This window comes from Dasypus novemcinctus, chromosome 21, assembly GCF_030445035.2.
Source record: "Dasypus novemcinctus isolate mDasNov1 chromosome 21, mDasNov1.1.hap2, whole genome shotgun sequence".
Classification (NCBI taxonomy): Eukaryota; Metazoa; Chordata; class Mammalia; order Cingulata; family Dasypodidae; genus Dasypus; species Dasypus novemcinctus.
In genome coordinates this window covers 53,340,810-53,354,605 of record NC_080693.1, presented here as the reverse complement: position 1 = coordinate 53,354,605, position 13,796 = coordinate 53,340,810, and the positions used below count along the sequence as shown (strand labels likewise).

The 13,796-nt window shown below is 44.7% G+C and overlaps 1 protein-coding gene across 1 annotated transcript in view; it reads right to left on the bottom strand.

Annotated features, from left to right (window-relative positions):
* CA10 (carbonic anhydrase 10) overlaps nt 1-13,194 on the bottom strand; it is a 509,505-nt gene extending 496,311 nt beyond the window's left edge. Inside the window, exons 1-2 of the mRNA XM_023585208.2 lie at nt 12,886-13,194; nt 11,343-11,964 (exon numbers count right to left, since the gene is read on the bottom strand). Coding sequence (XP_023440976.1) covers nt 11,343-11,403 — 61 coding nt within the window. The 5' untranslated portion in view covers nt 11,404-11,964; nt 12,886-13,194. The remainder of the gene's footprint in view (nt 1-11,342; nt 11,965-12,885) is intronic.
* Between the last annotated feature and the right edge of the window lie 602 nt (nt 13,195-13,796).

Below are 13,796 nucleotides of genomic sequence, written 5' to 3'. Positions count from 1 at the left end.
ATGCTAGATCTAGGAAAAATATTTGCTTGTTCTTAACCATGATTTCCTGTCTCTGAGCTAACTCATTAAGCAACATAGCATATTGAATCCTGTGGCTATTCAATTTTTTAATAGTTTTGGGGGTAGACTATAGTTGAAAGACTCTTTGAAAGTTTAATTCCCCTGTCTACATACTTGCTTACCCCCTCAAAGAATTCGAGAGTATTTCTGAAGCCTAATTAACAGGTTGCACATTACTTATGGACATAATATTGTAAAACCATAAAAAAGTCCATACCATTTGACCTAGTAGTTACAATACAGGATTATTTTAAGGAACTAATTTAATAGAAACAAATATCATGGCATGAAAACAGAAAAAAATGGCAAAAACCAGAAACAGCACAGATGTTCAAAAATAGGGGAAAAGACACATAAATAGTGCTATTTTAGATTAATAGACTATTATGGAAGTATTACAAAGAAAATTATGAATATTAAAGCAGCAGATATTAGTTAAATGTTCACCAAATAATCTTCCCTTTGCTCCTGAGCACAGGAACAATTCTCAAATTCTTCTGCAGAAAGACGTGACTGAACAGAAGGGATGCACACAGCTTTTCTACTTGGCCCATAAAAATCTCTCTCGTGAGTCCCCATGCTCTTTTTCTCCATCTACAGATCTTGATGCCCAGGACAACTTTAGAAGTAATTTCTTAGAGATAATAGAGATTCTGTTAGCTTTGGGACTCTGAAGTCACCACAAAGAGCAGGTTTCCTCCCCTTCTTCCCCTTCTGGGTTAGCACAGCACCACCCCCTCCACACACACACACTGGCATCAACTGTATAATTAACATGAACAAGTAGCAAGCCACTATTGTGTCATGTCACTAAGTCTGCTGGGCTTATCTGCCAGAGGGCTCAGGATTACCTACACTGATAAAACTAGGAAGCAATGTGAGGAAATACTCACGATTATAATGTAAAGTTTTAAAAAAAAGAGCAAGCAAAAACCTTGATAAATGAAAATTTAGTCTATGGGCGATGGGGAATCATTATGCTTCTCAACCTTCCAGCATGACATATGTTTGTGACTCAAAAAGACATCTACAGGGCTCTGGCAAGGCGTGCAGATCAGGGAGGAGGCTCTCACCTGATGACGTGATCAGCCTGAACTATGGGTGTGTGTAAACCAAACTCTCGTTCGTGAACCCGTTCAGCATATTTTACCTTTAGATGGGACACATTACAAAACTTCACCTGGCTTAGTCAAACTCTAATTTCAGCAGTTCTGAAAGCAGGAGAAAAAAGGCTGCACCAAATCACGCACTTAGAATTGAAGGAGGCTCACATTTAGTTACTACAGCCCAATACTTCAAGGACACAAACTAAAAGTCCACAAAGAACGTCACCACAGTGGAAAAAACAGAGATGAAACTTATAACAGATGCAAAAAAATAATGATTTCACTACTTTATGTTCCATTCTACAAGGATTTGAGTCCCTGCAACTTGGAGCTGGTAACATTACGATATACTGAAGGACTGAGGCAGCAAGTGGCATACCTCCATTGAACCCAGGTCATACAATAAAAATGTGATGCCTGCAGATGCCTCCATTTCTAACTGAGTTATCTCCATATATCTACTGAGGGCTTGAGAGTAGGGCCCTTTTTTCCTATAACCTGTCCTTACTTTATTTTTTCCTGTAATTAAAACAACAAGCAAAGGAAAAACAAATGATCCAACTGAATATTTCCTCACAGCTGTAAAGATCAACTAGGAGATTACAGGCACGACTGTCAGCCAAGGACAGCAAATCCACTTTGTTCTTCAATTCCTAGGTTCCTGGCCCTCCTGGCTGATAAGAAGTAGTCAGCTAGACCACATTTCTGTTACAAAAGGTGAGAGGGGAAGTAATGATTGCTGACACATGACTGAAGACACCACAGAGACCAGAGTCATTTCCTGTATTGCTTTCCATCAAGAATAAAGGGCAGGGTAGGCTATTTCCCTTAAGCCCTCTATTTCAACACACAGTGAGCTTTCCTAAAGTGCTGGCTTCTCCAAAGCTGGAATCCTATTAGAAAACACCAAGCTCCTACCCATCTCCTCAAAAAAGAACAGAGATAGCAGGGAAAAAGAACAACTATACATCCGTTGGTTCTTAATTGTCCTAATTCAAGTCTTTTAGCATGGCATCATAGAAAGCAAGGAAGCCAAAGTACATTTTAAACAACTCCAACTGCCAAAAATGATCATGGTTTTTTTCAAACAGAGGTACGAGTTCAGGGAAAGCTATCAAATAAATACATTATTCCCTGGGAAAACTCCAACTCTTTGCACACTCACAGACTTATATGCAACAGAAGCAAGAGAGCAGCAGACAGAGAAGCCTTTTTCTCCCCCACTTTCCCACCCTCAGATCCTGGTCCCCAGTCTCCTATAGAGAAAGGAAAGCCATTCTAACCACTCTTTCTTATTCATTTATGTCTTAATTCAATCACTCATTATTGAATATCTTCTAAATGCCAGACACTAAGCTTGGCAATGTGAAAAGCAACATTTGTGTATCACTAGATGCACATTCTACAAGAGCAAAGACCATGGCTGCTTTGTTCACTGCATTTTATCTCCTGCTTGGCCCAGTCCCTAGCTCATAGGAGGCATTCATAGCATTTATGGAATGCATGAACGAGCATGTCAAACAGTGGCAGAAAAAAAAATTTCCATAAATATGTTACATTATTTGGTCAAATCCAGAATTCTATGAAGTATTTATTAAAATTTCAACCCTATGGAGGAGGAAGGACCCAAGCTTGCTCAATAAATAATGCCATCAAAATCGTTTCCCTCGGGGGAGAAAGGTAGCTTTGCGTGTGGTGGGGAGAAGGGGCAGTGGAAGGGGAATATGTTGACTCATATCCTTCAGTAAATGTGTTTATTCCAACTCTGGCATTGCTGCCAAATGCACTGAGAAGCCAGGAGGACTTGGCTCTGGAAAACTCACCGGAAAGTCAAAGGCTTCATTTCCTTCTGTCAGACCCTTCAGCCAGTGAGCATGAAGTATTGGACAAAATTAAAGATTAAATCTGCATTTACGGTGACAAAGGCACCACCTCTCCCAGATCAGGAAGGAACGATATCCTCAGACTGTCTCCTTCACAATTATTGGCAATCCAGTGGTGCCTGAATGCAAATGGAATCAAACCCAAACACTGGCTACCCCATTATTAGCTCAAATTTGCTAATAATGAGCAATTATAGCTTCATCATAAAGGCAATTCAAGAGGATTTCTCACCACCCATAGCCCCCCACTCCAACTCTCGGGTGCTGGAAATCCTCTAAAGTCCTGCTGAGGGTTTCATGAGAAGAAAACTTTTATAAAAAGTTATAGGAAAGATCCAATAATCAAAGAGAATAAGACTGTAAGTGGCACATTGCAAAATCCAGGGTCAGCCAGTAGAGTACTGGCTCTTTTTCCAGCAATGTAAGAACATGGAGATAAACTAATTAAGGAGATAAATCCTGTGATCTATATTTGGGTTACCTCAAAAGTTTCTGGGAAGACACCTGGAATTAGGTACAACACTGGAAAATGACTAGTGACCTGGGCCAAATGGAGCATAACTGAACTGGAGCCAAAAGCTTTAACCCTAACTGATTTGTTCCTGATAAACAGGAGGGCGCCAGCTACAAGCAGACTATTGGGCCTGAGAAGGATGCCTTTCCTACAGAGAGGGGTAGACCAGTGGTCTTACTGATTATTATTATTATATGCAAGATATTCCTGTTGTTGACTTACTTTCTGAACACACTTAGAGTTCAGCTTCATCTGTCATACTCCCCACTTTACTTGTTGCCATACTGACCTCTTGACAGTCCCCTGAATGCATATGTCCTCTCTAATCTCCTTGCCTTTGCACACTCATGGTCAATCAGCCACAATTTTCCAAGCTACATCTTTAGCATCTATCAAATCTCAGCCCAAGCATCCTCTAACAAACTCTACCTACTATCCTTCCTCTACTCCTCCCACCTCCAGAATGAATCACATGTCCCTTCTCTGCTCTCCTCGAACACTTTCTCAATCTCTTCTCATTGCAATACCAATCACATTCTGTCATAACGACTAATATCTTAAACTCAGTATCTTACTAAATTATGATTTCTGGAGGGAAAACTTGGTATTTTACTCAGCTCTGTTGGATTCTCAGTACCTGACATATAGCACACACTCAATAAACATTGAATGATGAAGTGGAAAGAGATTTCATTTTAGGTCGCTATACTCACTATAGTAACCAGACCATCCAGAAAGTAAAATGAGTATTTAATTTAATGGACCACAAGTGCTCTCTAACAAGTGACCATGCCGTCTTTGCAAAGGAAGAGATGGGAAGAATATAATAAAGTAAACTGCTACAAAATGCTTTGCAGTGCTTCAAGCATCTGTTTCATGTCAAATGGTGCATCTACTGCTTGGCTCATAATTAATCTTCAAGACACGAAAGCATGTATGGATGATTCATTCTCTTAGCCTTCATCTCATGCTAAAGACATTATTATTATTCAAGTACAAAATTGAAGACATTTGCATTTGCTTAACATGAAAATACGAAATCTCAAAGATCATGGTTTATAGGGCTACAAGACATAGGCCAATTGCCTTTTTTGTTTTTTTCAGTCTATCACTCAAAATGTCCCATAATGGCCTAATTTATCTATTTGGTCAGGATTTTTTATAAAGGGTTTTGCAGGCAAGAATAAAAGTTGACACGAAAAGAAGGCAAGGAGATGGGTCTCTAAGTGATTTCTTATTAAAATCCAAACACAAAATCATTTATTATGTTGCCCAAAAACCTGTCATTTTTCTTAGCTCCCTCTTGGCACCTCATAACTAAACGATATGGTTTAAACTTATCTTGGCCTGCAAGACCCACCCTTCACATTTGCCCCAGACTAGTTTTTAAGCCCTATCCCCAGTCACTTATTCCAACCCATCTACTCCAAAATCCCATTTCATCATACATGGGTCTTTTTCATCCCTCGCCTTTGAACATACCCTTCTTCCATATGCAATGTCTTTATTTCTCTCGTCAGTGTTTTTGAGATCTTATGTATTGTTCCAGGCCTAGTTCAAATGTGTTCTCTATAAATCCTTTCTTTCCTCACTTGAATCCCCCAACAAGAGTTAACTACCCCACCTTTATACTCCTGGAGCACTTTTACACAACTCTATCACAGAGCAAGTGCCAGCCTGTAAATACCGAAGACCAGGTTGTGCTCATTTTGGTAACTCAGTACACCAGGCACACAATTGGCCAGAGATACTTTCTTGCTGAACACAGAAGAAATGACTGAATAATTAATTGACATTTATAAGACCAAAGAAAAAGGGTCAACAACAATTGTTACTACTGATGGCAATGATGGTGATGTTGATTTTATGGGGGTGGTTGTCATCCAATGAGTGACTAATACATGGTAGGCATCAATCAGGATCTTAGGTATATTTTCTCCAATTCTCATTTTACAGATGAGGAAGCTGAGGCTCAAAAACCTTAAGGAACTTCTCCAAGACCACACAGAAAGTGAATGCTTAAGGTAAAATTCATATAGAGGCCTCTCTTGATTCTGAAGCCTATGCAGATTCTCATTTGATGCATATCATTTGGCCAGTGGTTACTGTGTTCTAGATACCATCCTAGGCATTTTATAAATAGTGTTTGGTTACCCTTACCATTACCCTGTATGATCAACAATTTTAAGATGAGAAAGTGGAAGCCCCCACAATGCTCGATTGCCTACAATTTGAAATATGCTACAAACTATGTAAAGTACCAGTAGTTTGAGACATGCAAAGCAAAGTTGAAATCCAAAGAAACAGTAGAATTTCAAACAAAATTTAAACAAGATTGGCCCATTGAATCCATGCAAATATACATAATAATAAAATACAAGTCATCAATAGAGTAAGCATATTAGAGTACTTTATATTCTCCCAAGTCATCAGTTCCCTAAGTGGGCTTACCCCAACTTCTTATATTTTCCAAAGTGAACCTTTTTTCAGGTTGGGATGCTCTTCACTGCACATCTTGCTCATTTCTTTCCTGTCCTTCTGATGATGTATCCCCCTCCATTTCTTCCATTCAACTTCCAACATCTAATATCTTCCTTGCCTCCATGCCTGGATTTTACTCTTCTATAGCATTTATATCCTTTAGCAAATATTTAGCTTTATTCTTATTGCTTTATATCCCTCTACATTTTGTGCAATTAACTTTGTTCTTATAGCTACATATTAGTAATTGTTATTCATACTGTTTCTGTCATTCTATATTTTGTGTATATGTCTCAATATTGCTTTTATAATTGTATCATAAACATAAGTTTATTCCACCTAAAGACATAGGTACTTTACACTTGTATACCACAAAGAACGTTCATAATGACTGTTTCTCTTAACAATCCTTCAAAATAGGAAAAGCAAATAGAATTCTGATTTTACAGATGAGGAAACTGAGACCCTAGGAGGCTAAGAAAATTGCCCAATATGATATAGTTAATTAAGATGGAGTTAGATTGCTAGGTGGGTTTTCTAACTTCCATAGTCTTTCTACAATGGCCTGTGACCACACAAATTTTTTGGTACCTGGATCTCTTCTCAAACAAAACCCCAGGTCCAAGAATATACTGCTTAATCAAGGTGAAAAATTGGGATGTTAGTTACTGATTGCCTAGGATGGCAATCAAAATCCCCTCCCCACCCAATTAAACATTTCTTCACATTGACATTCGTTATTCCTCTAGGGATTTTATTTCACTCAGGAAGACTCTCTTGATTCACTGCTGGGAGTCTCTTGTCTGTAATGACAGTATCTTGCAGTGACCAGGCTATATGGCATCATATGAGAAACTGGATTTGAAGAAACCATATTGATCATCGGGTAAATATTCTTCATTGAGGAGGGCTCTTTCTTATTTAAGGACATGTTCTAGTTTCACGCTATACTAACAATATATGCAGTTTGTAATTTTGGAAGAAGTTTAATGTTGAGTCTATATTGAATTATAATATACAAGCAGAAAGAAGACAATTCTGTTGATCTCCTAGATAGTAAGGACTAACTTGTTCTCAGGTGATTTACGAAATTTTGCATGCCTCACCCAAGTTTAGGCTCAAAGGGACAAACTGGGTTACACTCATGACTATGCATTGAAGCCTAACACTATCAATGCAACAAGTCAAATTTCTATGAGAAGGAAAACTAACAGACATTTTCAAAATTTTCCAATCAAAGCCTTCTTTGAAGTATGATTTGTGCTCAATGTTGTTGTACAATGTTCCCACTGATGATGATTTTCTGTTTTTTTTTGTTTTGTTTTGCTTTTTGCTTTTAAACGAGTTGATTATGGAAGATAAAAGCTCTATGCTAGCATAAATTCACAAATCCATGCAATGTCAGATTCGATAGGGAAAGGGAATAAATAATTATAAATAAACTTACTGTGTCAAAAATTGTGCTAAGTGAAATACCTTAAACACATTGTCTCATTTAATCCCTATAATAAACTTGTGTTAGAAGCTATTATCCCCTTTCTATACATAAAGAAACTGAAGTCTAACTATTTTAATTTTCACCCTAGAGAATGCATGAAACATTCCTGGGTTGTAGGGATGGCCAAATCATAGGGCATGGACAGAAAACTTGGCCAATACACTCATCTGTCTGCTTGACAGCATCATCTACAACCCAAAGGCTGCCTTCTTAATTATAGTTCTAAACCACAATCACCTTAAACTTCCAGTTCCAAATGCCTAGAGTCTTATATCGAGGTAACACAACTTATTCTTTCAAGTGGAGACATCAAAAAAAAAATTTTAATGAATAAAAACATTTGAAAGAAAACTGAACCAAACCACAAATGATACTGAATTTTGACTCAGCCTCTAGGCTGAACACCTCTGTGGGATCCAGTTGCCTTATACGTAAAACTACCCCACACATTTTAAGAATAAATATGTTATAATATGTGTAATATCACATAAACTATGTGAAAACACCATATGATTAAAATTGTTACTGTTGCTGTTATTATTGTGAATAAAGTGACAAAGAAGTAAAGTTACATAAGGAGGAAGGAGGCTGCATAGTGTAAATTAAACCAGGCAGCTGTCTTTTGACTAGGAAATTCTCTCTTCGTGCTGTGAAGCATTCATTCTCGCTGATCTGAGCTGCTTTTGTCGAAAGGGAATGGTGCTCATGCTAGCAAAGAGAAAATTCATCCTGGTGTTCTCTCTCTCTCTCTCCCTCTGGTCCCTTAGCAGATCCTGGCTGCCTTGCATTTTCAATAAAATGAGATCTGAGTTTAATATTGGGCCAGAAGAACTCCCAGGTCGTGCCATTCCCGCAGCCAAAATTGGTGTGATCTCAGAAATGGAATACACACATGCTACTTACCCAGTAACCAGCCAACCTCAGCCAGGCAGACCCCCAGCCCCATGTGCTGACAGCTTCATCACAAGCAAATAATTAATGCAGAGACATCAAACATACCAAGCCCTAGTGTCTGAATTTTAGATAATATCTCCAAACTGGTCCTGGAAGAAGACGGTGGGTATATTTTTAATTTGAGGGTGGTTAAAATTGGGCGGGGGAGAACCTCTGGCTAACAAAACACTAAACTACAAAGCATCATAGTGCTTCTGAAAGCAAATGCCACCCAGTAAAATTCAGTCAATAAAGCTTTCATGGGTCAAACCTACTACCAAGATTTTCCTTCTATAATATGTTTATACTTCAGACTTTTGCTGGCCTTTCTAGCCTGGTATTCCTCAGCAATAGAGCTAAAGGTACCGATGCATCAATCACTGATACCTGGTGACTAGTAAGGATTAACACCCATTTACTGGGCAGGGCTCTTCATCCCCAAATGGTGGAGAGGTGCGTGGGTTTTTAACTTTGTAAAAGATATAGTAGATTCTAAGATGCCAGGGTTATGTTCCTTTTGGTAAAGCTCGATCATGGGTAAATTAAAACTGCAAATCATGAAAATCATAGAAATGAAAGACCCACTAAACTATCTCTGAGACACAGTTATTCAACTTTAGTACACTGCATTCCCATGTCTCTTACAGCTGTCAAAAGGGAGAAAAAGGAGTCCACATCCCCCAAGGTATGGCAATTATAATACCTTAATTCTGATGTACAGGGGCACCATTCAATACAGAGGGAGGAAGCCACATTAGTCATGAAGAAAGAATAACCTTTTAAAGCTAAGTCTATAGATGGGTATATTCAGAGTACATAATGGTGCATTTCTGCCTAAATGTCTTCAGAAAGTGCAAATTAATGCAGACCCTAACTAGGAATTTAGAATGCTAACCTATTTTTCTGTGTTAATAGCTGGCAATTTTGCTTACACTTTTATCCTCTCATTATATTGCAATGATGATTATTAAGTAAGTACATGGGAAGGCTACAAACTCCACAGTACCCCTCCTGGGCTGGAAATACCCCTCCCCCCCATTGCTTCTATTTAAATAACTGAGTTGCTGACACACCAAATCAAATATAGCTGTGAAAGGTATCCACCTAATTCTTCTTTTGAAGGCTCAGAACAGACACTTTTTTGCTGGGTCCCCTCTGGGACTGCAGGAGCAAATGCAGGGTAGAGATAAGGGCAAAAAGGATGCTGGGGGAAATCCAGAGCCTCAATGAATGTTAACTCTTTGTAAATCTTAAAGGAATTCTGACTGCTGTCTGATTTAAAATTTATTTATGATGTTGGGGCAAGGTAAGGGAAGGCCATTTTATAACTAGTGAAATATTCTGGAACAAGAGAGAGAGAATCTGAAATAGACGTGTGACAGAGAAAGATGTAAAATGTGAGGTCCCAACGAGACCTTCCTGGACATGTGGCTGATGTAAGTCACCTCGGAGTTTTTGCTCTTAGAGGCAGGAAGGGGGGGGGGGGAGTCCTGCTAGAGAGGTTGGTATAATCCCAGGGGAACTTTTCTTGTCTGCCAGGGACACAATATATCACACTAAAATATTAAAGTCAAACTTCTTAGTAGTGTGGCCAAGCTCTAAACTGAAACATTTCAGGTAAAATTACCAGTCCATGCCTCATTTGGGAACTGGGTCCAGCCTGAGGGTAGGACAAGGGCTTTTACTGTCATAATCAGTTTGGCTTAGGGGGGAGGGGCTAGGCAGGGATGAAGGCACAGGTAGACACCATGTCCCTTGGCACCAAAGCTACTCAAATGTGCCTGATCAGAAGGGTACTATTCCTGCTCTTCTCTTCTCATGAGTTCATGGAAGTAGGCTGATTCCCCAATTTGCAGAGAAAATGCAGGCAGAGGCAAGTATTGTGAATGGGCTTTATCCTGAGACCTTAAATGGCAGGTGTGAAGGGAGTTGGAGGTAGACACCCTCAATGGGAGGAGCCACTGATTTGGGGGACTCCAGCTGATCCTGGGGTTTTCCCTCACAGCTCCTAACCCCACCCCACTACTTCCTGCACCAACGAAGACACTGCTCTGAAATCAGAATCCCTCCCAACACTCAGACACACAGGTAGGCACAATCTCTGCCTTAATATGCCCTGGGTTTCCATTTGCACCTGAAACCAGACTGGCACAATTAGTCTGAAATCTGTGACTCTGAGCCAGCACATCCTGCCACTGGAAATTAAGAAAGAGCATGATAATACTAAAGTAGTATTTATAAAATCGTGTTGTTTGGGAGTGGAAAGGACCATGATGCCAGGTTTCAAACCATGAGCCTGTCCGAATAGGTTTGGGGATGGCATGTGGACTCTCCACATCCTCCGGTAACCTGCTTGTACTCTCCAGTCCCGCATCCTCTGCAGTTTCTGGCAAGGTATCTGTCTAGCTAGATATCAGGGCAGGGTTCTGCGTCCATTTTGCAAGCCGGGAATCACCGAGTTGGGGAACTTTGAAAGCTAAGGCATGAGGATGCGGGTTGCCAAGGCTCAGATTTCGGCGCCAGAGTTCTTAGCCAGAAAAGCAGTTGAAAATCAACACCCATCTGCCTCTTCTTTCACTTCCCCCACCCCTTATCCTTCCCTGGACGCCACACAGCTCCCACCCATCCACACACACACCCCCCTCCATCCCCACGTGCGCGTGCGGTTACACACACACACACACACACTTGGGATCAGGTTTTTAATTCTGAACGCGAAAAACTCGCAAAGCTGGTAAGGTCTCTGTCACCTCCCTTCCCCTTCCACTTCGCCAAGCTACTCGAGTGTCTGCACACAATAAAATCTCATGCATTCCAAACACCACACCACAACACAAAACCGCCCGCGACTTCAGCGCATCTCGTACCTGATATGCAGACGATGAAATTGGCTTGAAGAAGAAAAAGCACCTCCCAGACTATTTCCATCCTCTGATTCTCATTCCAAGTGCATCACTCGACGGGAAAACGGGGGGAAGGGGGGGGAAGTCCGACACGGCACACACACATACACACACAGTGCCGAGCACACACTCGCACGCCCACCCGACAGCCGGCCAGGGACAGTCACCCCCAAGATCAATATCGCAGTTTGAAATGTTCCGGCAAATCTCCCCTCGGGCTCGACGGATGTGCACCCCAGATGTGCTGACACATGTCCGATGCCTCGCTGCCCCGGAGGTCTCCCTGCTCGCCCGTCTCTGCTCCTCGTGTGAGAGGTGGAAACAGCACTAACAGCGGCGGCGGCGGCAGCCACCTGAAGCCAACAGCGCTGGGCTCTTCCTGCAAAAGCGAGACCCCGATCCGCCTGGCGCCCCAAGAAGACATAGACGAGAGCCCCCCGCCGGGCCGCGCCGCGCAGTTCCGGCCCCCCGGCAGCTCGCAGCTCGCTGGCTAAGCCCAGGTCTTCCGCGACAAGTTGCCCTCGAAGTCCGCCCCCCTCACCGGGGCATGGTCTGAGGGTGGCTGCTCCGCTCCGGGGCCGTTCTCCTGCTTCCGGGGCGGGGAGAGGAGAAGACACAGGAGAGAGACAGAGAAAGAGAGGCAGGGATTATTGCCCGGCGCCGCCGGCAGCCAGCAGCTCCGCCGACCCCCCTCTCCCCAAGTCCGCGCGCAGCCCGCCGCCTCGGAGCCCTCTTCCGGCCGCACATCCAGGGCGCGGAGCCGGAGCCGCAGGACGCCTGGGACTGGGGCGCGCCGGCAGCCCGCGGGCTCCCCACGTCGCGGGCGCGCGCGCGCTTCCCGCTCCTCCGCTATTTTCCAGGGTTCCCCAGAACCCCCAGTTGCCTCGCCTCCATCGCCCGCAACTAGCGCCGCCGCCGCGATTTTCCGCAATGTAACTGCAGGGGTCGTTATTTCCTCGCCTACGGAGCCCGCCGCTGCCGGATTCGGAGGGGCGGAGAGCGGGTGGGGGCGGGAGGAGGCGGGGAGGAGGGGCAGCGCGGCCAGGTGAGCGTCCTCGCCGCCGCCGGGGGCCCCCACGTCAGCCCCGCAGCCCGGCGGCCGCGGGGGCAGCGGAGGCAGGAGGCCGGGATCGGGAGGCGAAGCTTAACTCGGCCAGAAGGAGTGGAGAGCGCTGGGTGCCGGACGCCCGGGCCACCGCGGCCGCCGCCTCGGCCCCAGCTGCCCGCGGCCAACTCCGCGCTCCGCCCGGTCCTGGCTGCCCCTGCCACCTCCGGGATTCTCGAGTTTCTCTTCTCCTTAAAAACAACTTCGCGCCTGGCGGGTCGGCGCAGGAGACACGGGCGGGACTCATCCTGGGAGTGCTGTGAAAGCGCTCTCCCTCCGCTGCGGAATATTGAGGATTTTTTTTTTCTTGCATAATTGATTCCCTGCCCTTCTCCCTTTCGTCCCTCTCCTGCCCCCCCGCGTCTTTCCCCCTTCCCGCTCCAGGGCCACAACGCTACTTACCCCAGAGTTCTCCTCACTGTAGGTTCCTACAGCAGATGCCACTCTCGCCTGCGAGTCCCTCGCCTCCCTCCTCCCGAAAGGGGAAAAAAACGGTCTTTCCAAGTGCGAGCAGCGGCGGCTGCCAGCCGCGCCTCAGCCCGGCTCGGGATCCGGGACTACCGGGAACCCGGGCCTCGGGGGAACCGCCTTCCCTCCTCTCCTTTCTTTTATTGTTTTTCTTTCGGGAGGCTCTGGTGCTTTAGTGCCTTTTGCTGGGCTTCAGGACAGTCTCGCCAGCGGTACTCTGCGGCTTCCACTGAAGATTTCCCCGCCAAGCCCGCGCGCGCGCGCACACTCCCACCCCGCGCGCGGCTCTCCCCGGCCCCGAGGGAAGGTGGGGGCGGCGCGGGCACCACCCACCTCTGAGGCCGAGGTCGGGGCCGGCGGGGCGCCGAAGCCTCGCGGCTTGGCGGGGGATGACGGACTTGCGCCTGACCGGCCGCTCGGACTAGGGAGGTGCGGGGACTGGAAGGAAACCCTGCGCTTGGGACTGCTCGCCTGCGGAGAGCGCTGGGAGCGAGGGGGGAGGGAGACTCGCAGCAGATTTGTCTTGCCTCTGTCGCGGCAGCAGTGGTTTGCGAGCGCCCCGGACCTACCTCTGAAGGGGCGCTGAAGAAGAGGACGGCGGGGTAGGGGGAATCCCGGCAAAGATCTCGGATTTCTCGGCGCGCTTGTCCGGATGGCAAACTGTGACGTTGGGAAATTTTGCACAAGCGCGGATGGACACAAACACACATAACCCGCAGGAGAGTTTTGCACTTCTTATTTTTGGTGTTCAGAGCCGTTTCGTCGGGCTAGACAACCGCAGGAAGAGTGCATAAATGGGGGCGGGGGAGAGAGCACTGTCAGCAGAGCCCACCTCGCGGGTCTTG